The 24,880-nt window shown below is 41.5% G+C and overlaps 1 protein-coding gene across 3 annotated transcripts; it reads right to left on the reverse strand.

The window, feature by feature from the left end:
* Positions 1–1,575: 1,575 nt before the first annotated feature.
* Positions 1,576–23,810, reverse strand: MYL1 (myosin light chain 1). 3 transcript variants are annotated; one of them, XM_075118119.1, is made up of 7 exons: positions 23,466–23,810; positions 9,985–10,009; positions 6,433–6,576; positions 3,921–4,094; positions 3,297–3,374; positions 2,610–2,663; positions 1,576–1,890 (listed from the first exon to the last, which is right to left on the reverse strand). In XM_075118119.1, exons 1-6 carry the CDS (start codon positions 23,601–23,603, stop codon positions 2,635–2,637), a joined length of 588 nt encoding a protein of 195 aa, XP_074974220.1. In that variant the 5' UTR covers positions 23,604–23,810; the 3' UTR covers positions 1,576–1,890; positions 2,610–2,634. The 3 variants fall into 3 exon arrangements, with proteins under 3 accessions (XP_074974220.1, XP_048725270.1, XP_074974221.1); XM_048869313.2 differs by lacking the exon at positions 9,985–10,009 and adding an exon at positions 9,699–9,726 and having other exon boundaries at positions 23,466–23,803; XM_075118120.1 differs by lacking the exon at positions 23,466–23,810 and adding an exon at positions 10,836–11,010.
* Positions 23,811–24,880: the final 1,070 nt, after the last annotated feature.

Consider the following 24,880-nt stretch of genomic DNA (forward strand, 5'->3'; position numbering starts at 1 on the left):
GTTCCTGCACTTACTTAACTTTACGTGCACCTCAGTAATACTACTCCCATGTGTTTCTGTTTACAGAATAAGGCCCAAAGTAATTTAAAAAAATAAAATCATCATAATTCTCCAAAAAAGAGAAGAAAAAATTAGATATTTCCCTGGAGTGTTAGAGACCCAAACACACAAGCATTTAGCTACTATACGAAAATTAGACAGTGAAATACTTTTTTTCACTTCTCTTTCATGTTATTGTAAGCCAACAGCATACGTGGTGAAAATTAGTTAGATTTTAAGATTTCTTTGGGTTTAATTAAGTTTAGGGGGCTTATTAGGAGAGGAATTGTGTTTAAATGTCTGGTCTTTATTTTTTTTAAAAGCCCTTAGTGCTAGCAGTTCTCTGGAATGACAGGCCCCCAATCCTGTAGTTATAAATAATTTGCCAGAATTTGTCTGAGTCTTTTTTTTTTCCCCCCTTGCCTTTTTAGGGCAAAGTTAAATAAAGAAACACTGTCTTTTCTCTCATCAGATGAGCACACGTGAACTGGGTGGCTTCTTCTCTGGTGCATGCAGGAAACTCAGTAAATTACCTGCTGACTGAAGTCTCCATGCAAAAATAATTCAGAGATGAATTTGTCCACGTTGGTCTGCATGTTAAGGGTTTAAATAGAAGTTCTTTCTGAAGACTTAGAAACCAGGCACCTGTCATTTCTCCAGCTGGTTGACATGTTAAGGATTATTGTCACTCTCCACTCCCCCTCCTCCCTGTTGCACCTGCTATCACTTGAATTATAGGCATTTCATACATAGTAACTTAAGACGGTTAAGTCAGACTGTAATAGAACAAGCTGACACTCCGATAGGGGATTAAAGCAGCTTTATGAGTGCCCAAGGAAAAGGAGCTACATTTAAGGGAGAGGCATGCCAATAGCGCAGCAGCTTTCGGATTTAATTACTTTAATTGTCAGTGCTGAGTGTGTGGCCACATACTATAAATGATATGAAGTTAATGTGACTGATCCATTGCCATTAACAGTCCTTGATATGTTTCTGATCACTTGTTCTGTTCACCAATTGATCTCAGGTTGGAGGACCACGTTCCTTCCTCTCTAAATGGTATTTTGGGGCCTACTCATTGACCTCGCCTCTGTTTGTGAGATTACTGTCCCATTATCTTTGTGTCTCATCTTGGGTCGTGTTGGACATGTCTAGGAGTGAGACTTGGGTGTATGGGCAGGAGGGGGAGGATGAAAAGGTTGGCGCGACAGCCGCACCCGTCTACTGTAGACTGGTGAACTGCTCAAAGACTTATATGGATGCCACCATTCAAGGCATTCTGACAATAACCATGACTCTTCTCCAAAGAGTGACTAGGTGCTAACACAGGGGAGTTGCTCTCAAATTGCCTGTCTCCCAGCCCCAAGAGAAAACCGCTTTGATTCAGATGAAGCAAACCAACCCCTGAAGAGAACTATTTTTTCACAACACTTTATTTTATGAAATACAATATACAGAGAAAATAAATTAAGACTTGAGAAGTGTTGTGAATGGGATCTGAACAGCCTGGTAGAAAGGAAAGACTTTATAGCCACAGACTGACCACAGGGATTTATTGTCACATTTTTCAAGGGGATACATTGCTTCATGGCAAACAACATGGAAAGAGAAATAATCGGGCTTGATACCTGTACAATTTATTCCATCTAGCTTGCCTCAGTGTTCAATTTATGAAGCATAAGTATGATTGAGAGGGAGACACCTACTGATTAAAAAACATTGCTGTGGTGGGAGGCATATAGTACAGTCCTGTGTGGTTTCTATATTGATGGTGCTGAATGGAAGAAGAATTTTACTGAGGCAAATCTCATTAAGTGAAGTGCATTCTGGTCTTCAGAGTCTAGACTTTTTCTGGGAAGGAGAGAGGGAAGAGTTAGATTCCATGACATCTCTTCTCTTCTAGAAGCAAGCCTTGCAAACTGACATGCCATGCATTTTATTTCTTAGTTTTGGATCTCAAAGTGTCTTGTTATTTGTGGTAATGTTGAAGATTCATGTACTACCTGGAAATGTTTATCTCCAATGATATTATAACCATTGCAATAGTTGTTTTTAAATAACTATTTCATTTAGTTTCAGGAGCTATTATCTGTAATTCATACAGGTATTTAAAGTTCATTGCCCTCTCTTTCATGTTAATCTACAAGTTTGTTGAAAGAAGAGGTAGGATACAGTAAGTCTCAAGGAGCTGTTTTTATATAGTAAGCTCTTGTATATCACAGTGAAGATAAGTAGATGTCACTACTTAAGCCTCAGCAGTTTCATGTTAAGTGATAAGTTTGCTATTTAATCATTTCACAGATTGGGAAACTGAGGCTGAGGTTAGGGGACTTGCCCATGGTCATACCACAAGTCAGTTGTAGAGCTGAGACTGGAACCAGAGAATTCTGACTTCCAGTCCCTTTCCACTGCCACTGGACAACACTCCCTCCCCTTATTTGTATAGCAGGAGACTGGTATTTATCATCACTTGGGAACCACTATCCATTACTGCTGGCTGCATGCAGATGGAAAGCCACTAAACAAAGCGCCTAAGGGAAAGATAAAACATGCAAATCAGAGGGACATACCGTATTTATATTTTGTGAAATCCATTTAAAGAGACATGATGTGTCTTACAAATGCTGTGGAGTAATGCAGATTTGATAGAGAATTAGTGGGGTGGGGGAGTGTTATTTTAAAGGTATTTCACAGATTAAACAGTTTTGAGGAGCTCAAGGCACTAATGCTCTATTTGTTTTAAGATAAAATGTAGTACTAATCAGATTGAGCTGCTGATAATTTTATTACAATCTTAGTCTTCAATGCTGTGCAAGTCAAACTCCCCTCCCACTACACTGTGACACAACTGAATAAGTGCCAAATCAAGAGTTGTCTCGAAGCATTGGCTTTGGTTAACTGTACTTGCAGTCAGAACTCTTCCTAAGTAAGAAACTCTAGGCCAAGTTTCGTGTTGGCCCAAACAGAAGCAATTTATGCCGTGGCTGAATTTTAGCCCTTTATTTTCATATCTTGATTTCTGGCTGAGCATGTTGAATGCAACCATTTAGCAATCACTGCTAACAAGCTGTCTTTTGGAGTAATCCTTTTCATTATACCTTGTCTAACTGATGTATCTAGAAGGCTCATTGACTCACTCACTGATTATTGGCATAAAGGATTTCACCATTAAAAACAATCAGTTACGAAGATTTCTGAAAGAAATACCAAATCTACAGCAGAAGAGAGTGCTGAGGTTATTAATTATTAATACCTACCCTCATAGTTGATGCAACCATTAGAGTCTTCCTGTCCTTTTAGCAGTTCTTCTACTTCTTCCTCCGTCATCTTCTCCCCTGAAGCACAGACAGAATTGGGTTGGTTTCCACATTCCATAGACTCTCAGAAATCATGTTAAACTTGCATCTATTCCAGCCTCTTTGGTCAGTTATCATGAGTTCCTTCTATCCTCAAAAATGTTTTGTTTCTCTCCTTCCGCCCCCGCCCCCAATTGTTGTTCACCTTTCCTTGTAAGGTCTGCCATCCAAACTCCCAGAAAGAGTGTACTCACTATTCAACAAGATGTGGAAGCCTCTGCCATTGGCCGAATAACTTTATGTCCCTGAAATCTACAGCATTGTCTCGTGTCTTTTTTTTTTATTTTTTTTATAATGTCTTAGACTGAGCCTCGAAATAGTAAAAATATTTTTGCCTTAGACTCTAGACTGGGTTGTTAGTCTTTGTCCTTTTATGCTACCATTTACTGTAGAATACTTGCTAGTCTAGCTGTATAGTCCTATGCCTGTCTCAGCACTGATTGTAACACCCCTTCCCTCTCTGTCTTATGCCCTCTAAACAATTCTAGCTTTTCTGAGTCCCTCGCTGAAATGAAAATCCCTTACCCAGAGTAGCCAGTACATGACGGAGTTCAGCACCCATGACTGTGCCATTGCCCTCCTTGTCAAAGACACGCAGACCTTCAACGAAGTCTTCAAAGGAACCCTGTTCCTTGTTGTTGGCAGCGGCCTGCATCATGGGCAGGAATTCTTCAAATGTAATTTTCTTGGCATTCATCTCTGGAAAGAAAGTGTTTAGTTATTATAACACTACAGGAGACAAAGCCATTCCATAGAATTCTCCTGAATCTGCATGCTGGAATAAGAAAGGCTCTCCCATCTCAAGCATCCCTTCTTTCCGCATTCCCTCTATCGGCTTTAATCCTGTCTCTTTCCCCATGCTTTTAACAATCCCACTGCCATATGGATTCTAGTTGTTACTATCATGGAAGTTCCAGTTAAGGTTACAGTCTGGTGTTTGTTAAGACCACTGTTCCACCCTTCTTTTCACTTTTTTAAAAATATTATTCTTTTGGAATGGAAGGTTTCCAGCCAGTGGTGGATTTTGTCATGGGCAGGAAGACTGTTCTGGGAGCAGGGCTGCAGGACTCAGTACTGTGAAGATTCTGGGCAGCGCTGCAGTTGATAGGGCAACTATAATTTACACAGGCCCCACAGGGTTGTCTAAATTATGCCAGAGGCCTCTCCAGTCCCCAGATCCGCCCAAGACTGGGGGGGTGCAAAGGTGCCTTAAAGCCACTTTATACCCCAACCCCAGAGGTGAAAGTAAGCCAGTCCAGTCCGGTGTACCGGCAAGAGCCAGTACGCCGTGCTGCATCGGCTTCCCTGGTGGTGATTTAAAGGGCCCAGTGCTCCTACTACTGCGGGGAACACCGGGCCTTTAAATCCCCGTCAGAGCCCGGCTCCAGCAGCCAGGCTTCGGCAGTGCTTTAAAGGCCCCCGGGGTCCTGCTACTGCGGGGAGCCCTGGGCCCTTTAAAGCACTGCCCAAGCCCCGCTGCCAGAGGTGATTTAAAGGGCCAGGGGCTCCCTGCAGCAGCCAGAGCACCGGGCCCTTTAAATCCTTGCCAGAGCCCGGCTCCGGCAGCAGGGCTCCAGCAGGGATTTAAAGGCCCGGTGCTCCGGCCACTGCGGGGAGCCCCCGCCCGAACCCCGCTACCACAGCTCCGGTGGCGCTTTAAAGGCCCCCGGGATCCTGCCACTGCGGGGAGCCCCGGGCCCTTTAAAGCACTGCCCAAGACCTGCTGCCAGAGGTGATTAAAAGGGGCCGGGGCTCCCTGCAGCGGCTGGAGCACCGGGCCTTTTAAATCCCTGCTGGAGCCCTGCTGCCCCTACTGGTAGCAGTGGCAGGACTCTGGCGCTTTAAAGGGCCTGGGGCTCCCCGCAGCGACCGGAGCACCGGGCCCTTTAAATCCTCGCCGGAGCCTGGCTCTGGCAGCAGGGCTCAGGCGGGGATTTGAAGGCCTATATTACAGACTCTACTGGCTTTGCTACCAGAGCTTGTTAATTTAAAAAAGTCTTATGAACATGCACCTACACAGCACATCTACTTAAGTTTATGCTCAAGACATCATTTTAAATTTCTCACGACATTAGCAAATGAAACCCAATCTCTTTTCAAACCAAGCAGAAGCACTAGTCCTCAGTGAGGCCCACATCGAGTGGTTTTTAATTAAAGCATAGCTGCAATATAGAGATTTTTGCCCAAACTTTAAAACATGTGGACTCAGGTGAAACATAGTGGATGGCTGTTATCCAAGAGTTTTGAGCATATGAATACAGTAGTGTAATAGAAACTGTTCTACTATTTCACTTTAAGTCACTATCTTTTATTGCTAAAGTAATTTAAAAGCACTCCGAGATTTAATGTAACCTAAATGATACCTTAAGCCAGGCTATTAATAAATCGAGACGACCTTTCATGTTCACTGTTGCCTTTATCTTTGAAGTGAGCAATGCCAACAGAAATGCCTAACAAAAGAAATGTGCCATTTCACTGAGTGCTGGTTAAAATAAGACTCCCCATTTCCATGTTAAACTCTACATGCCAGCTCCTCAGTTGGTGTAAGTCAACCACTGAAATCAGCAGAGTTATGCTGGGGATCTAGCCCTATTCCCCTGTGAGAACCTCCATCTTGGCCGACACACCAGGCACTGAATTGGAGAACCACCAGAGCTAAAAGCATGAGGTAAAGCTTAAGGTAAAGCTCTGAAGCTGGGGCTGTAACAGACTCCTATACTCTGTGATCGGACAGAGAGTGGGGCCTGGAATACATACTCACCAGTGGGTAACACCTACTGTAACCTGGTATCCAAATGATCAAAAATGGATTCTCCTCAAAGCCTAAATCGGAATGCCCAATCCCCCTCTGTAAATCTACTCCCACCTTTCTCCTCAAACAGATCTAGGAACAATTCAAGTTTTTCTGGTGAAGAGGTTTTCTTACCCAACTAGCAGAATGACAGCTGCCACCCCCAGCCATTGTGACCAGTGCCATTCCCTAACTAGCTGGGGAGGCATTTCCTCATTAGGCGCCTACAGACTGTAGGACAGTTACCTTCCTTGCTGGGGTTGCCCAGGATCTTCTTGATCTCATCATTTGTAGGGTTCTGTCCCAGAGCACGGATGATGTCACCAACCTGGCTTAAGACGATCTTGCCTTCACCTGTCCTGTCAAAGAGGAGGAAAGCATCCTTGTAGTCTGCAAGGACAAAATGAGAGGGTTAGATGAGATGAGCAGCTCAGTATTAACTAGCCAGTATTGACCAAGACATGGGGCCAGATTCTCTGCTAGTGTAACACCACTGAAGTCAATGGAGTTAGGCCACAGAGACTTTGGCCTATGGTCTCAAGCAAAACTTCACATCCTATGACATGTTAATATCACTATTTTTAACCCTTCATCTCTTTCCTGGTTCTAATAGCCAACAGTAGTTTTGTAATTGTCCCATGTGGTTACCTTAAGTGCCAAGGAAGATAAGCTGGCTATAAATGTCTCCATTCATGAACAAGTTTCTTAACACAGCCAATCACTGGAAGGTAAAAAGTTCTTGAATACTCTATTTGATTTTATTTCACCAAGGGCATGAAAACCTTTTGCAAAAGCTCCTTGCAGTACAAGAGCTCTGTCTGCTTTGAAGAACACAGGCTGTGACTCAGCAGAATGGCTGTTAACATGAAATCTGACACATCTGAATTTTACCCCTTGCCTTCTCTCACAATGTTGTATTGCTATGAAATGTCTCTCCACATCTGTCATTTCATATTCTATAGCACCATCCTGGGCGGGTCATTCCCATATAACAGATACCCAAGGAGTCTGTCTTTCTTTCTTTGGCAGCCCTTGTATAGTTTTTCATGCCAGTACATTCTGACTGAATCAAATCTGCCCCGAGATGACAAGTGTCCATTTGACAAGGCCAGTTGACACCTTGGAACACCGACACTTTTCTCAGTCTTCATATTCAACTGCTATACTCCACTTTAATAACCTTTATTTTGTGCTTTAATAGCATTGGGATAAAGAACTTAGCTAAAGATCCATCTCAGTTGACTTTGTTTTGTCAAGAATGCATCTTCTATGCTATAGATCTACTGTAATTTAACAGCAAAAAGTTTGACCATCCTGTGTGTTAAGTGCAATGTGGACTAATTGTGTATTTCACTACAGCAGCTTATTCATTTTGAAAACGCATTTTGGAGGAAGGCATCAATTGCACTGTATATAGGTGGCTGTTCTTTCTGTCTTGGGACAGACTTAGGTCAATAAGCCAAGTGCCAAATTGTCTTCATTCATCTTTCTGGGGGACACGTGAAACTGATGTATTTTGTGCTAACTCCACATACAGTCTGCCTGGAGGAGTCTTGCTACCCAGTAAAACTGCTGATGCAGTATGTGGTTCTGCTAGACTGCAATAGAACACGTCTGGAATTAATCCCCTTCCTGTCTGATGTGTTGAGACCTACAACACATTGCTGCTAGCCCTCTCCCCTCACTCCCCTTTTACAGCAGGCTATACAATTTGGACCTTTTAGAGTTGTACAAAACAGCATCTTGCAATCTACAGACTTTGTATTGGCTGTTTCCGAGAGATGGAAGTCAATGGAACTTGACCGATTTATGCCAGCTGATCTGGTCGTTCGTCTTGTGTGTTAAAGATATTTATCCAGAGCTAAGTTTAAAATGTGACTCTTTTTTTCCCATTAGCAAAAACACACTGAGTGTTCCAAGACCGAATTTTTTCCTCTCTTGATATTTTTTTTTAAATCCAAAAAGGGTTTAATATTCATTGATGCAGCTTCCCAGTTCAGTGAAAAGGGCCCAATTACAGTCTCTCACTGACACTCCCCCACCCCCTGACCCCCGCAGTGTTCCTCCCTTGAATTCTATGGAGCCAGTCCTCATTTATACTGGTGTAAGCAAGTCCAAAATCTGGCCCTGAACAGTGTTATGCTCAGCTGCTGATTCTGTAATATGCCTGAATAGTTGTAATGGGTAGGGTTAATGTATTCTGTTTTCCAAGTGGCCTTTAATTGCTCCATTACTTGGATCAGTCATCACAACTTTGCAACAGCTGGCTACTTTGCAGGATGGAGGCTGGAAAAGCAGGATGGAGGCTGGAAAAGCTGCTGCTTTGTTATACACAAGCATTCTAGTTGACACAATTTTTCCATAACCATTCCCAACCACTTTGTGAAAGTACCCTAGTTATAATTAGGGATGAGTCCAGATCAACCCACTTAGTGATCAGGAGTGTTTGGAACCAGGGGGCCTAGTTCTGATTACATGCTGGTGTAACTCAGTTGACTTTGATAGTTACTCTCATTTAACTCTGGTTTTACCGAGAGTGGAATCAGACCCTGGAAGTTCAGATTGAGACTTCATGATTTAGGTCTGTCTTTTTAGCTGAAAGCTCTGATGAATTTTCCCTTTCTGTCACTTTTGATTTCTAGTTGATCCTTTGTACCTCACCTCGAAACAGAAGGTATTCACAGCAGGGATCAAATTCATTTTGTACCGGGTTTCGCTGTTTTTAGCCTACATTATACTATGTAACATAACCAAAATGTGTCCATTAGGATATTTAATAAACACTTCTGGAGCAGATTTTAAGCTCTTTAAAGGGGAATTTCTAAAACTTCGGGATTTGAGCCAGACCTGTTTAGGAAGACTACAGGTTTAACTGAATAATCCTGTACCTTGCTAGCTACTGATATAGAAGCAGGAAATATAGCAGCAAGCATAGGATAGCAATACATCCAGATTATTATATGCACCAGTATACATGAATAATTTGCTAACTATTTCCATGCTTCATAAGTATATTTACAGCAATATAGCTCTCTTTTTTTCCCCCGTATCATCTCCCAGCCAAGAGTGACAAGCAGGTATTTCATAGAGCTTTTTAATCTTCCATTAATGTAAATAACAATCCAGTGTAACTGCAGCTAAGTTAATTTTTCAGCTTCGCTTTTCCCTTCTCATGGTGTCAGCCTAGTTTCCTATGATTAAAAACTGCTTCTCAGCATCCATTTGACACATCAATGACACACTTTGAAGAAGATGTACCAGGTACAGGAGGCAATATCAGGGGTCCTCTTGGATCCATGTACCTGGCAGATTAGGCAGAATGTAAGCATTCAAATAAGTGACCTGGAAATCTAGGGTCAGATCCTTAGCTGGTATAAGTCAGCATGACTCCTGTGTCATTAGTGGTTCTATACTGATTTATATCAGCTGAAGATCTGTCTTCCTGTCTTCCTTAAGGTTAAACTTTATCAGAATGCATGTGCAGATATATTATTGGCTGTCTTGTGACTTACCATCCTGCTGCTCCTGGGAGAACTCGATCTGTTGGAAAGAAATCAATCACAAAAATAGCTTTTAAAAAAAGGGGGCGGGGGACCTGTTGGATTTTAAAGCATCCAACTACCTCCATGAATCATCTTTCAAAGATCAAAAAAATGAGCTTATCTGTCCAATTCTCAGGAGTAGCTCGAATACCAACAGGGCTAGCAATGGAGAAAGTTCTGGTTAGACTAGGGAACGTCTAGTATTTGGTAGTCTATTACCTCAGTACTACAGCAGTTAAATTCCTGTTCTACTTACCGGCAACCTGGTCAGCACTGAAGGACTGCAGTTGGGAGGGAAAAAAGAGAGAGAAAAAGAGAACTAGTACTGTTGAAAATGCATTGACAGAAGAAAGAAAATAGCACAAGGTAGCGGAGAGTTCTAGCATCCGTGTCCTGTCCAGTGTAACTAAACCATGACAAGTCATATTAGCAAGTGTCTGCTTGGGTTTTTTTGGTTTTTTGGGGTTTTTTTTTAAAGCATCTTAAGACTATTTAAAGATTCTGTTGAAATGTATATCTAGGGCTAAACCAGGGCTGCAGCTTAAGCAATGAATCAAGTGTCTCTTAACAAACAGAGAAGTTGTTAATGTACTTCCAGGCCATTAATCATTTTACTACAGACACACAACATTAAGATCATTTGAAGTATCATTGCTTAACCAACAGCTCAACATTAGGATAACAAATAAACCTATACATTAAAGCCTCCTTGTTTTTAAATTAGTTGTTTATCAGCACTTTGTTCCTAAGGTAATAATTTATTATATGGTTCCTTTGCAACCACATCAGAGTGCATCATATACAAAAAAATTAGCATAGAATACTGCAATAGTATCTGTTCAGTGTAAAGTTATAGGAACTACACTGCTACCACTAACCAGTGCAAGAGACGAGACCAACTGGACAGCCTAGCAGAATCCATTAAGCTTCATTTTTCCCCCAAGGCCAAACTAAAACTTTAGAGGTTCCTGCTTGCTTGACTTCCTACCTCAAACCAAATGCTTTTTCTGGCCTTCTTTCCTCCTACAACTAACCCAAACTAGAAGCTACATACACGGATTAAAATGATTGGCTCACTATTAAGAATTATCTTTCCTGTGGACCCACCATGATTGAGATGGTTGGAAAAGAAGAAGAGCAGACGGGCTGGAGGAATTGGCCGAGGGCTTCTTGAGTCCCTGAGAGAGTGGTCCTTCCTCCCTCGCTTTTCTTCTTCTTATATATGTGAAGGGTGTGACATCACAACCAGCTCGAGTGTCAGAATGAAGCAGCCACTCCCCTTGTAGAGTTCTTTAGCTTTCTTAGGGCAAAGAGAGAGATCCATTTCTTGACAGACATTTTACTGGGGCTATTTTTAGGTGGCCAGAAAGGGGCAGGGAGTGACAAGATTCAGTGAGGTTTGAATCTTGTCAGCACTTTCTAGAGCTGTAACGTAAAGAAGGAATATTCCTTCTCAACCTACTTGGGGCTCCTCTTTCTGAGGAGCTCGTATTTGTTCCACAGGCTATAAAGTCAGCCACAGAGAGGGAGGAGCTCTGTGTCTGTCCATCTGGCTGGTTTTACATTTTCACATACAGATTCTTGACTCCCCAGAAAGCTGTGGGTACTTGAACTGGCTGAGGTTTTCCAGCCAGCAGACTTGGTGCCTGTTCCAAAGCCCATTGAAATCTATGGAAAGACTCCTATTGACTTCAGCTGGCTTTGGATCAGGCCTTTCTTATGCCAGTGTGGTGCTGCAGATGGCCGTTATGATGTGAAGAGGGCTGGTCTGTAGAACAATTATTGGTTTAGTTCTGACGTTAACAATGTAAATGTTGATTCTGAATGACTAGCTGATCCGTCCTGTCTTTCCTTTAAAGGTTGACTTGACCTACTGAGCCCAGTATCTCAATAAACATTTTTAATGGAAAAATTATCAGAATGTTTAGACCCTCTCTATTGCTGAGGCTGTAATTGAAGTTAATGGTTTGCATGCCAATGAGTAATTCATTTTTGAGGCGCTACGGATTTCCCAGTCTCTGCTTCTGTTGAGGTCTGTGTTCCACAGGACTTCTTTATGCACAGCAGAGTGAAGCCAGGTTGGGGCTTGCATGGCTATACTAACTCCTTCCTAATGACATTACAGGATGTGATGGACATATATAGTATGTTGCCTGACCCACTAATATGGAGGGAATGGGCAGACTAGATGGTTTATTTTTCTCTGGATCGTTGGTATCTGTTGGGCATGAAGAAAACATTAAGTGGTATGTGACCCTAAACCCCTAAAATTATATTTCCCAACTGATTGTTTTATTTCAAAGCTAGATAAGGGTGACATCAGGCCAAAGGTTCTCCCAACGTCTTCGACTATGTGTGGAAAATGATGCTTGAGAGTGTGAGGAAAGAAAAGACAAGGGGGAAAAATCAACCGGGTGAGATTCCACCCATCCACGGCAGCAGTGATGGATTGGAGCCTCCACCACTGAGTGGGGGCAGGAATCCCTCCATCTGTCCAGAAGGAGCACCAGAAAGCAAATTGTATAGTTCCCTTGTGGGGCAAGGGGAGAGGGTCGTCTTCTGATGGGAATGAGGGGAGCTCGGGAAGGTTTTGTTGTACTGCAGGGGAAATTAACACACTTTTCCCAGTGATGGGGATGGGGGTCTGAGTAGAGTGCCTGTAAATGGTGGGATGGAGAATGGACAGGAGAGGAGAGGACCTCATGGCAGGCTAGCCAGTGGAGAAGTCCCAGATGTGTACTGGGAAGGAGTGGTAAGTGGCACAGGTCTAGTCACCCTGGTGACTGCATCTAGTAACCAGAGGAAAGACTAGCCCACACCTCCGAACTCAAGATATGAGGTGTCCTAAAAAGCCCGGGAAATTTAGCTCTGAAGCTTTCCCTTCACCTCATGGGAGGGCCTGTGGGTAAAGTTATTGGACAAATGGGACCCGATGATCTGAATTCAAATCCTGGCTTTCAATCTAACCTGCTGTATGTCACTGAGCAGGTTCATTGAGCTTTCTCTGCCTCTGCTTCTCCACCTATAAAACGTGGTAAAGGAATTTGCCTTTTTTCACTGGGGACTGAGTTAGTTACATTAATGATGAGTGTGACTTTGTGTCTGAAACGTTTCCTGAACATGAGAAGTGTGTTGTTATGAATTATTATGGTATATTATTTATTTTTTTATATAAGTGAGGGTGGGCAGGGACGTATCCAGGATAGATAGTAGTAGTGTTTGGATTGTGGGGAGCTCATTTGCATGATCTACCCACGGCCAGTCAGCTCTGTGAATCCCAAGTGTGGAGGTTGGATTGCCCTCGTACACTGGGCTGATGTTCTTGTTTAGGAGTCCAATGACACCTTAAAGACTAACAGATTTATTTGAGCATAAGCTTTCGTGGGTAAAAACCCCACTTCTTCAGATGTTTCGCTTAGCCCAGTTTTCTGATGCATTGAGATGCTGTCAGATCCCCAGTGGTTGTAAACTGGCATATCTCTGAGGTGGAGCTACACTGATTCACACCGGCTGAGGATGTGGCAGAAGAAGTAAGAACGCTGTGAACAGAGCTTAGCTGTAGATTCTGATTGGTTAATGAGGATGGGGCAGTTGTGGGGGGGAGAATGGGAACTTTAAAAAAATTATTACCACCTCTAAATATTACTCAGTGGGTTACTTCAGCTAGTCTCAATGCAGCGTGTTGCTGCTTATGGAATGTAAAATTCGGTCCCAGTCTTAGCCATTCACTGCCTAGCAGAGTTGGCTGGAAAATGTTCCACTGAAAAGATTTTTGCCACGGGAAAACATGGAGTGTTTTTTCAGTGAAAACATTAATGAAAACGTTATTGCATTTTCTGACCTGATCTATGGCTGGCTTAAAAACTTCATCCAAAAATATTTTTGATGAAAACTAAAATATTTTTGGACATAAATTTTCGTATTACATTTGATTTTCAATCTGTTCTACTTCCAGAGGCTGGGAGTTATGTGAAGAGGGGATGGATATACATGTAATCATTGATCCTGCAATCAGATCAATGGAGGCATAAGGGAGGCATTTTACAGAACTGACGACGGGATTGGCTTTGATGGACTCTGAAGGATGCTGCTGAATTGCATGGATTGATATATGTCTGAAATAAGGGTCTGATCCAAAGTCCCTTCAAGTCAATGAACAGACTCTCATTGACTTCAATAGGCTTTGGCTCAGAAGGGGAAATATAGGTATGCCAGAGACATTCCCCATATTGTTACAGATTCTAGATTAAAATGAACTAAGCAATATTTTAGATTTAGAAACAGATTCTGATATCTTTACTTATACTGAGTAATGCTAGGGTCAATTCCCCTGACTTTAATCAGACTGCTCCAGGAGTAAGATGCTTCTCCATTTGGGGAAGGGCAATGGAATGTGGCCTTCAGCGTGAAAATATTGCAAGAACATATTAAAACAAATTCAACATTGATTTTTAGTTTATTTCTCTTCATTTAACATGCTCTGTGGTCCTGTTTCAAATTCTGTCAGTGATGTTTGGTAACGTTTGCAAAATGTTCTCTGGCTTTTGATAGATCAGAACTTTCATGAGTAACTCTTTCTGTATTGTCAGACTACGTGATGACTACAGGACCCATGGGAAGATACTCACATTGCAGGGAAATTCAGAAAACAACAACAAAAATAATGAATGGCTGGAGGGATTGCAATGTATGGAGAGATCAAAGGAACTGAATTGTGGTCACTTTAGTCAACAATAATAATAAGTGAATAGATAACTGTCTAGATGCAGTTGAAGGATTTTAACACCAAAAAAGGGAAGGACACTGTTTAGGTCAGGGGTTCTCAACCTGAGGTTTGTGATCACTCGCTCCAATGTGGGATCCTGACTAGATCCCAAATTGAGAGAGTGGGAGTACAAAGGGGGATGCAGCGTAGAAAAGGTCAAGAATCACTGGTGCAGTGTTCCAAGGGGGTAGGAGGGAGTTACAGTGCATGAAAAAGAACAAAGGGAAGTCCTAACACTGAGGTCTGTTAGATTGGGAAATACCCTCACCAAGGCACAATGGGAGCCCAACCACTTAAATAATTTTAAATCCAGATCGGACAAAGTACTGTAGGAACAAACCTGAACTGGCCAAGGGGTGTGGACAGATGAGCTACACCAATGCAATAGGCCATTTTCATCCCTAATATCTATGATATTCTCTACAGGCACAATGGCTGCTAAGTAGCATATTTGCAGGGTTTGCTTTTTTCTGACTTCCTAAGAATAAAAAATGACTATTGGCATGAAAGCAGGGAACCTGATGCCCCAAGGCCTGCTACTCTGCAAAGCCATTTACACTAGTGCAAAGTGAGGGAGAAACACTACCATTTTTGATCTGGTAGCACTTGCTTCACATTCACTTTTCACAGGGATAAATGCCTGCACAAGGTGAAAGGCCCTGGAGGATGAGGCTAAGATCTTTATATGTGGAAAGTTCATCTACTCCTCCTGTGTTTCCCCCACTTTTCTGGGCAGGGTCCATCCCTTTGTTATATTGACATACAGTGCCTAGCACAAAGGAGCCCTGATTGAGGCTGCTAGAAACTAAGGGCTGGTCTACACTGGAAACACTTCAGCTGCACTGCTGTAGCCCTTTAGTGTAGACACTATCTGCACTGACGGGAGGGGTTTTCCTGATGGCATAGGTAACCCGTCTTCCCAAGAGGCGGTACCTAGGTCAGTGGAAGAATTCTTCTGTCAATTTAACTCTGTCTATATGGGGACTTTGGTCAGCTTAACTATGCTGCTCAAGGGTATGGATTTCACACCTCTGAAATCTAATTTTCTAGTATAGACCAGACCTAATACAAGACAAATAACAATGAAGTCCAGGGGCCACTGGTGACATTGGTTTTCCACCAGCATGATTTCATTGATTCCAGGAGTGTTAAGGTGTGGAGAAACCAACTCATAAAACTCTTGAGACATTAAAATCACTAGAACAGGACTTGATAGGCGGTCCCTCATTGTAGTTCAAAATGCCATGTGTCTGGCAATGGCTTACCATATACTGGATGTCTCAGAGGAAGTTCTAAAGCCCCCAAAATATATTAATTGTTCAACATCATATATCGGGGGTGGGGGTGGGGGGAAATTTCACTGGACATCAGGTGGCAATCTGCTAATGCCCTGCAGCATGAGAACCGATCACCAGTAAAGTTCGACACTAACTGCAACTAACTGTCCTTTCCACTGCACCTACTTGGCAGAGACACAGAAGTCTACACGCCTTACTGAAGCCACAGTAGCCTCGCTAAAGAGCAGGGATCTGATTCTCCTTGCAGTTAGCCTGGTATCAAACTGGCATAACTCTGTTGACTTCAGTGGAGTTACTTCTCATTTACTTCTCATCACCAGTTCAAGGGAGAGGAGAATTAGGCCCAATGGATTTAACTGTCTTTTATCTGGGGAATAAACCTCAGGAGCAGATTAATGCCAAAGTAACAAAGGTTCTGGTTTTATAACAAGTCCCTGGTAATACAATAAAAGAAGGAAATAAAAATGAATTCATCTAATTATATCATCAGGATTGCCTCTATAAATATAAAAGGTCAGATGCATCCTTCAATCTAATGGACCTAGGTACAGATGAATTTATTTTTTAAAGTCTTTGCGTGCAAAGTCAGAAATACATTACAATACCGACACGGCTCCAACAACACTGCATATTATCATACTTGGCAGTTATGGAGCAACTTTTGGATGAAGCTAACTGATTAATTCATTTGCAGTCCTAAAATGCCTGCAAGTGAAATGTGGGACAGCTGCAGCGTTGATGGTATCATTTTGCACAGATTCCATTAGCTTTCCAGAGGGAAGTAGCATTCATTTGGCCTAATTTGTAAAAGTGTCCCTTTTCTAATTGCATTTGGCACTGCATGAAAATCTAGAGGATGTGAGTAGGAAATTCAATGCTGTTGACATCTAGTGATAGTCTCAAATGGATTCGTTGTTTTAATATGCCTCCCAGTGGTCATGTTAGTATATTAACGTTACTTGAGCGATTGCTGCTTGACATTAAAGTACTGTGTAATAGAGCTGGCTGGGAATTTGTTGACAAAAAAATGTGTGTCAGAAAATGCTGGTTTGTTGAAACCGAAACTTATCATGGGAAATGTTCATGTTTGATCTATTTCTTGATTTGTAAACATTTTGAAAAAACAGCTGACATGGTTTGTTTTGACATTTTCAGAATGAAAAATTCCAACTTTCCCATTCAAAATGGCTTTGTAATTCAAAATGTAAGCTGATTCGAATATAATTTGAGGACTTCAATACCTCAGGCACAGGTGAGGTTTTTCGCAGGAGTCGTGGGTGAGATTCTGTGGCCTGCGTTGTGCAGGAGGTCAGACTAGATGATCATAATGGTCCCTTCTGACCTTAGTATCTATGAATCTATGATTTTTTTTAAAGTCAGATTTGAAACAAATCTTTCCCCCCCCCCCCCTCCGGATTTTCAGTCTGTGAAAACTTTTGAGATTTTTGTTTTTTGTCCCCTTTGGGATGTGAAAATCTTTAAAATCTTCACTTTCCCCAGCCAGCTGTCCTGTGTAATGAGCCAGACAGTTGAAAATTGCTCTTCGGGATCTAGTGTAAAATCCAAATATAACATCAGGGAAGTTGATGGAGAATTTCTAGCTGTGGCTATTTCATATCTCCTTACAGATTACTTGTTTCTTTACTGCTCATTCGCTAAATAAGTAACCTTCCTCTAACTAGCTTATGTGAGCTCAGCTCATTCTTTTAACTTCTCTCACAAAGGGTGTTACAATGATGTTCCAGTGAGTGGAGCAGTTTCAAACTATTGATTTTTTTTCTTCTTTTTTGCTTTAATTGCTATTATCAGCAAAACAGGCTATTCTGAGTTTTGGACAATTTAGCCCGTTGTGTAATTTGCCTTAATTTCCATTATTCCTGGCAAAAAAAATAATGTGATAAATGCCTTCAGAAGTTCACAATTGGTACTATTCTCTTGTTTTAAACACCACTGAAGTATGCCAGATGTGCATCATGGCACAAACTATTTTTCAAACAGTTTTTCAGGCTAGCAAACATGGGAATGAGAGATTTGCTACAAGTAAAGCCAGGTTTCACCTACTGGAGGCTCCTTGCACAGATGAAATTATGAAAAATCTGAGTTGAACTCGCCCCCCCCCCCCCCAAAAAAAAAAAAAGTATTGTCTCATAAACTTTTGTTTTGGCAAAACTAGGTAGACTTCAACATGTCACCAGCAGTGAACTTTGTTTTTCACATGACAGGATTTCAGAATCTATTTGATTCTGATGTCCAGGTTATCCTCCGCATTAAGGCCACTTTGTCCAGCGCTACTAGTACAAACCAGACTTAAAGCTGGCATAGAGAGTCCTCAGCGGGTATAAAGCAGTTATAGCCTGGTGTGTGGGTGTGGGAAAGGGCATGGCTGAGTCTTCCCTGCCCCACAGTGGTCCCTATGTGCTGCAGCATCCCCTTGGTCAGACTTATATCAGGGGACTGGTTTGGTGTGGAGCCAGCATAGGATTGGGGAGTTCAAAAGTGTCTTAGTCACCTTTGAACATCCCCCTCCCACCCCCCCAAAAAATCCCTGCAAGTAGCCACTAGTGCCTAGTGCCTGATCCAATATACAACTGAGTCCGTGGCATTTGTTTTCATAGACTTCAGTGGGCATTGGATCGCGTCTTTGCTGAGGATCTGGACAAAGAGTCCAGAATCTACTAGTTGCAAAGGAAATCCTGAACTATTATTAACATTCCAGTTCCTTAATCTGCAGCACCAAAGGCAGTGAGTCTGCAATGTACTCTTTCACTCCACTGGCATTTGCGATCACACTAACCACGTAGTGGTTGATGTACTGAAGTTCTCCATCCTAGATGCTTTCTGTCAATGCATTTAGCAGTTACCTCTCTTGTTATACCCCTGGCAACGTCCATTCAGAGATGACCTGCTTGAGTAGTGAATGCAACAAGAGATAAAGAAAATTTGAGAACTACTTTATACCATCTTAAGAGTCATCTATAAAAGAAAAAAATTCACAGTTCACATCCATGCAACAGGTTTTCTTATGCATCATGCAGTAACCAGTTACCTAGGAGACTTTTTTTTTTTAAATTTGAAGATGTGTAGTCACCAGGCTGGGGTTTCAGTCCTGATAATGACAGATTTCAGAGTAGCAGCCATGTTAGTCTGTATCCACAAAAAGAAAAGGAGTACTTGTGGCACCTTAGAGACTAACAAATTTATTTGAGCATAAGCTTTCGTAAGCTACAGCTCACTTCATCGGATGCATACAGCGGAAAATACAGTGGGGAGATTTATTCATTCCACTGAATGCATCCGATGAAGTGAGCTGTAGCTCACGAAAGCTTATGCTCAAATAAATTTGTTAGTCTCTAAGGTGCCACAAGTCCTCCTAGTCCTGAAAATGTCATCTTTGGGAGGCCATGTTTCCAAAACAGATGTCATTTATAATGCTATAGCAGCAGATAGCCTTATTTTCTGTTGAGACATTGATCCTGGGACTAGTTCTCCATTGCCTTGAACCTTATGTAGGGAGTGCTTGTAGAGAAGGGTAGCAATTTACACTCATTTTGCACAAATGTAAATGATTACATAGGGTGCCAGAAAATGGAGAATCAAGCCCACTGTCTCCAGCACCTGGATACAAAAATATTGACATTGGGAGCTATGCTGGTGGTTCACTGATTGCTGAGACGCTCTTGGAGGGGCATTTACAATTATAATTAAGTCAGAACACTAAGGCAGGTGAAGGTGAGGCTTCACAAATAGAACTCCCCCTATCTGCAAAGAGGGCCAAAATCTGTCCTGGATAGGAGAGGGTTGCCAAGTTGGGCACAGTGGGTATATCAAACAGCATGTTGGCAGTTCTGCGCTTTCTTGAGGACTAGCTATGATATGTACAGTTTTTCCATTTCTTTGCAGTGTAATAATACACAAGACAAGAATTGATCTTATCCAGCACCTGTGATACTTTAGATAGCTCAAAATGCCTTTCAAGTAACTTAAGTACCACTACTGCAAAGACTGTAATACCATGCCCATGCGTGTACACAGAAGGAAAGCGTAATGTTATGCTGCACAATTCAAGCCTTTGTTTCCATTGGAATGGCTGGGAAAGAAAGTATTTGATGTAGCAGAAGCCTACTCTTTGTATTTAAGCAGTCTGTCAATGATACAAATGTCTGGTCGGTTGTATCTGTTTTAAGGTGTATATTCTCCTCTTGAGAGAGAGCATGAGTCAGCTAAAGTACCTCTACTCCCCCAGGCCCAGATCCACAAAAGGATTTAGGCTCCTAACTTCCATTGCAGTAATTAACTACTGAATATCTGTCTTCACATCCATGTCTGCAAGGTTACTGGTATTCTTACGGAATTGACAAAACTTGACATTCTTTTCCTTAATCGCTACTGGTTCCTTTTGTGCACACTCTTGTAATTCTCATATGCATGCATCACTCGGTATCTCTGCCTTTGTTTATACATTCCTATTATGTTTGCTGTATCAACCTGTACACCTGATAATAAAATCATAAGTGCGGTAGTAATAAAAAGCTATAATAAAACTCCATCATTGAAAGGTTTGGGGAAACTGGGCTCCTGAATATTTGTTGTTCTCTGCATGGGGACAAAATAGAGCCTCACACATCTGAGCTGGAACAAAGTATGTCCTCATCTTCCTAATCCTATTTCCCCCATTTTTTCCCCAACCTTTCTCCCCTCAGTCATCATACACTAACCTGCTATCAGTCAAGAATGGGGCAGAGTTTAAGGAATATTCCCGTTTTAGACCAGCATCAATGTTAATCAATTTTATAGTCGATAGGTGGTGCTAGAAAGCAGTAAATTTGGCACCAGCCCCAGACAGCTCAAATGAGCTGCTACATATTTGTCTTTAACTGAGTTAATGTAAGATGAAAGGACTGCTGAGGTTAAGGAATGGGGTGAAATGTGTGCCAAGATTTTCAAAAGGGATTTTTGGGTGCCTTAATTTTTAGGTGTCCAGGTTAGGCCATCTTAAAGGGGGCTGGTTTTTAGAGGGTGGGTGCTCAGCACTTTCTGAAAGTCAAGCCACTTTGAGGTCTCAGATAAGGTGCCCAACAGTCACTAGTCAGATTTTGAAAATCTTGTCCCGAGGCATTTTAAAATAATACTTACTGTATCTGATACATTTTTAAAGCAATAAACATCTGCCAGCTTCTGCTTCTTGGCCGTATCTCCTGATTTAAGGGCTTAGTTTTACAATAAAGTAGGAAGCTCAGGTTGTTCATCAACTCCTGTTAAGAGTCTGGGTGGGAATTCTTAATTCTAGCAGCTTGAACGACAAGGGTGCCACGCTTTTCCTGACATTTCTCCTGTTGAACTAGAAGGAGGCTGAATGTTCTTGTGATTAAGGCACTAGACTGACTCAAAAGACCTGTTTTTAATTCCTGTCTCTACTACAAACTTCTTGTCACCCTGGCCAAGTCAAGCTCTCTATGCCTCAGTTATAGGGAAATATTTCCCTGCCTCTGTGAGGTTGTTGAGAAGTTAAATACACTAATGATTGAGAAGTTCTTTGGTGATAGGAGTCATAAGTACTTGGCTAGAGGGGAAGAAAAAGAGGGAGACACTTGTAGAAGTGGAGTCTATTGGTCAGAGCACAGAACTGGGGCAAGAAATACATTAAATCCATTTCTATTTTTGTCTCATATTCATTCTGTGGCTTTATGAAAGCCACCTTACATCTCTGACTCAGTTTCCACATTTGTAGAATGGGAATAATAATACGTACCTACCTCATACATGCTGCCTTATTAGTCTTTTTATTTTAAAAAGGAGGAGGGTCTCTTTTTATAAGCAGTCAGGATTTTTTTTATCCAGGAGGAAAGATAGAATTCTTTTATTCTAAAACATAACTATACCGAATACAAATGAGCCATGCTATGTTACCAGTACCAATCAGACAAAACACAGAGCCCTGGCTTTGTTACCAATAACTATTTATCTCCATTTATCTATTTAACTATTTATCTTTATCTCATACAGAGCTGTATGAGCGAAGAACGGGATCATGCTGAACTGCTGTAGTGCCTGAGAGTGCAGCTTCCATGTTTTATATGGCAATGCACGATTGCCTACTTATGCAAAGATAGTTTAGCTGAGATTGCTGGGGTGGAAAATTCTATTTTCTCCTAATGAACTGGACACATGCAGCCATCAAACCAACTTAAATAATTTAGTAGAAAATCCATCCCACGTTCCTCCTCATAACTGGATGTTTGTAAAGTGAAAGGTTTAATCTAGTTTTAGAAAATATTGCCAAAGATGGTGGGTCTATATTCTTATCCTCTATTCTGACCATTCTGAGTATTTTAAAAAGGCTTTCAATTTTTGTTTCATGAATCAGCTCAGACTCAATATTTTGAGGAATGTAGTAGGTGTGTATTATTTTATCCTCGAACTTTTTTATTGTTTTAAATAAAATATTGACTTAACATTTAAGGTCAGGCTGTGAAAATTAAAGAAAACTTAAAAGATTTCAATAAACAAATTGAAAGTGTCTGAATAGTCAAATGTCAGGGAAACACCAAGCTGTATGTGTGGACTTAACCTAAACATAATTCATTATGGGGTTTTGTGGCTAAAATGAGAAGGGTTCTCAGAATTGTTTCTGTATCTTCTACACTTCAGTTCTCCATATTAGGCAGGACTTCTTATGTAGAGATTCCCAAATTGGTAATCTGACAAGAAGCTTCCCAGGTAGGTGGGGAATGACTATTTATAATGTTGCTCAGAGATATAGGTTGATCTATCTCCTTCCTCTTCCCCATCTCCCCTTTCCCAAATACAGAATTCCTCCTTGCAGACAGTTCTCTTTAGAGTGTCACGTAAAGAATCGACAACATTCAATTTAGCTTAATATTAGCATGCAAAAGCCAAAGAAAATGTGAGTTCAGATTAATCTGCAATCTAAGAAAAACCTCTGAAAGGCTTTTCCTGTTTGTTAGTTTCACTTTGGAGCAACTAGCAAATTCTGAACAAAAACATGTAGATGAGAAATATAGTCACTGAAACATTTTCCTTAAAGGTTTTCCACCTCATGATCTCATTTACTATAGGATCAATATTTGTAGGAGCAAAGCTAAAAGGAAATTGATGGAATTGCCAAAGTTATCTTTTATGGGGGATAAGCAAAGCAGCTGTCAAATAAATGCACCCAGGACTAAAGAGACAACAGCTGCTTCCTAAAATTTGGAAAGGAGTTCAGAGTGAAAGTTGCAAAGTAATGAGTCACTTTGAAACAGTGGGAATGAAGGAGTGGAGTTTGTAGTCTTACTAATTCAGTTTTCATGCATCTAATTGTGTGTGTCTTTTACCATTAAAAATTCCTTACATGGAGCTCCACCGAATAGACAATGACTCAGAGCCAGGCTGATGTTGACAAGATAAAAGCTATACTGGCCACTAGGTTAAAAATTTTTTGAACTTGCCAGGCTTTGCTTTTGCATTAAATTGCGTGCCATGCCTTCGATATTTCCAGCAATGTAAATACATAAAAAGCTCAGATAAATCAGAAAATCCATTCCGGTTACTCATTCATTTCACTGCTGTCTCACACCCACAAACAAATGCAAATGTTTACTGCAGGGATCTGCTAAATTTTCCAGCTTGTGTTCTGGGAGCTCTTTCAGTGACCACACAAGTTCAGCCATTTACCTTGATGCTCTTCAGATCAATGACTGGTTCTTTGGGTTTAGCTGGTTCTGGGGCAGGAGCCGGAGCTGGAGCCGGAGCCGGAGCCGGTGCTGGTGCTGATGCTGGTGCAGCTTTCTTAACGTCCTTCTTTGGTGCCATTTTGTTTGTTTTTAAAAAGTAAAGGACCCCAAAAAACCCTTAAGTGATTCCTGGGTCAGGAGCAGTGGTCGAGATGATCTACAGCCCAGAGCCTTGGAGGAGGACCCAATGTGTAAAACACTAAAAGGTCATATATATATTTCACTTAGTGCCTAATACAATCTTGACACATGCAGCTGGATTGGACAGTTTGCTAGTAAGGGGGATGTCATTCTCACTCAGACTATAAATGGCATATAAAGGGTCAGGGCTACGTCAGATCAGGGGACTTCAGTGGCCTTTTTTTAAAAGCCTCCCCTGCATTTTTTTTTTTAATACATGAAAAGGAGAGAGAAATATGACAAAGACAGTTCCAGATCACTTGTTGACATTCAAATACAGATTGACTTATACTCTTTCTTGGTAGAATTTCAGTTCTCCTGAAGTAATAAATCTGATTCCCCCCGCCCTCCCCACCTCTGCCCATGCCTATGTGTCACTATGAGAGGATTGTGTTTCAAGCTGGAATTTTTAATTTAAGTGTTGGAAAGATCACCAATTTCCATCCTCCTTGACCTCCTTCCTACAGCCTCCTTTACTCCTCCTCCGCTTCCTTCTTCTGCCAGAAAGTCCTGATCAAGCAAAGACTGGGGCGGGGGGGGAGGGGGGGAGAGGAGTGTTTTAAAAATAAAGCAGACGTATATGGAAAACCCCTCATGCTTTCAGCCACAGTCTCTCCCGCAGAGAGAACAACCCCTAAGCTCTCCTGCTGTTCTGCCTCTTCCTGCTTATCCTAAAAAGCTATGATAAAGTTGTGTCTAAAATTCAAAATCTCTTCCTTTAATCCAGTGTCATGTTTTAGCTGATGAACTGAGCCTCAGATAAAATGAAGATTCTCTACATGATATGTTTTCCCTTGCTGATGCTTTTTCCCCTATTTATAATCACAAGGATTATTAATCAAAGGAAGCATTTATGTTTTCTCTTCTAATTTAACTGCCCATCTTAAGTCTCCTATTTATCTTTCCACACTTCAGTCTCCGTAGAGACCTTTCCTCTTCCCATGCTCTCCGGTTTCTTTCACTATGGAGAAGACAACTGAGTTTTTGTTGGATCCCTGATATTTTATGCAGCAAAGCAAAAAGGCTTCCATTTCTGCTTAATTCAATTACTTCACCTCCAAGTCCATAGGATTTAGAATTCCTGCAGCCACCTCAAGGGTAGAATATTTTTCTTCTTGTCTAGAAAACTCCTGCTGATATAGGCTTCAGACTCCTGCAGTTTTATACTAATAAGTG

Source organism: Caretta caretta, chromosome 11 (assembly GCF_965140235.1).
Source record: "Caretta caretta isolate rCarCar2 chromosome 11, rCarCar1.hap1, whole genome shotgun sequence".
In the NCBI taxonomy this organism is placed as follows: Eukaryota; Metazoa; Chordata; order Testudines; family Cheloniidae; genus Caretta; species Caretta caretta.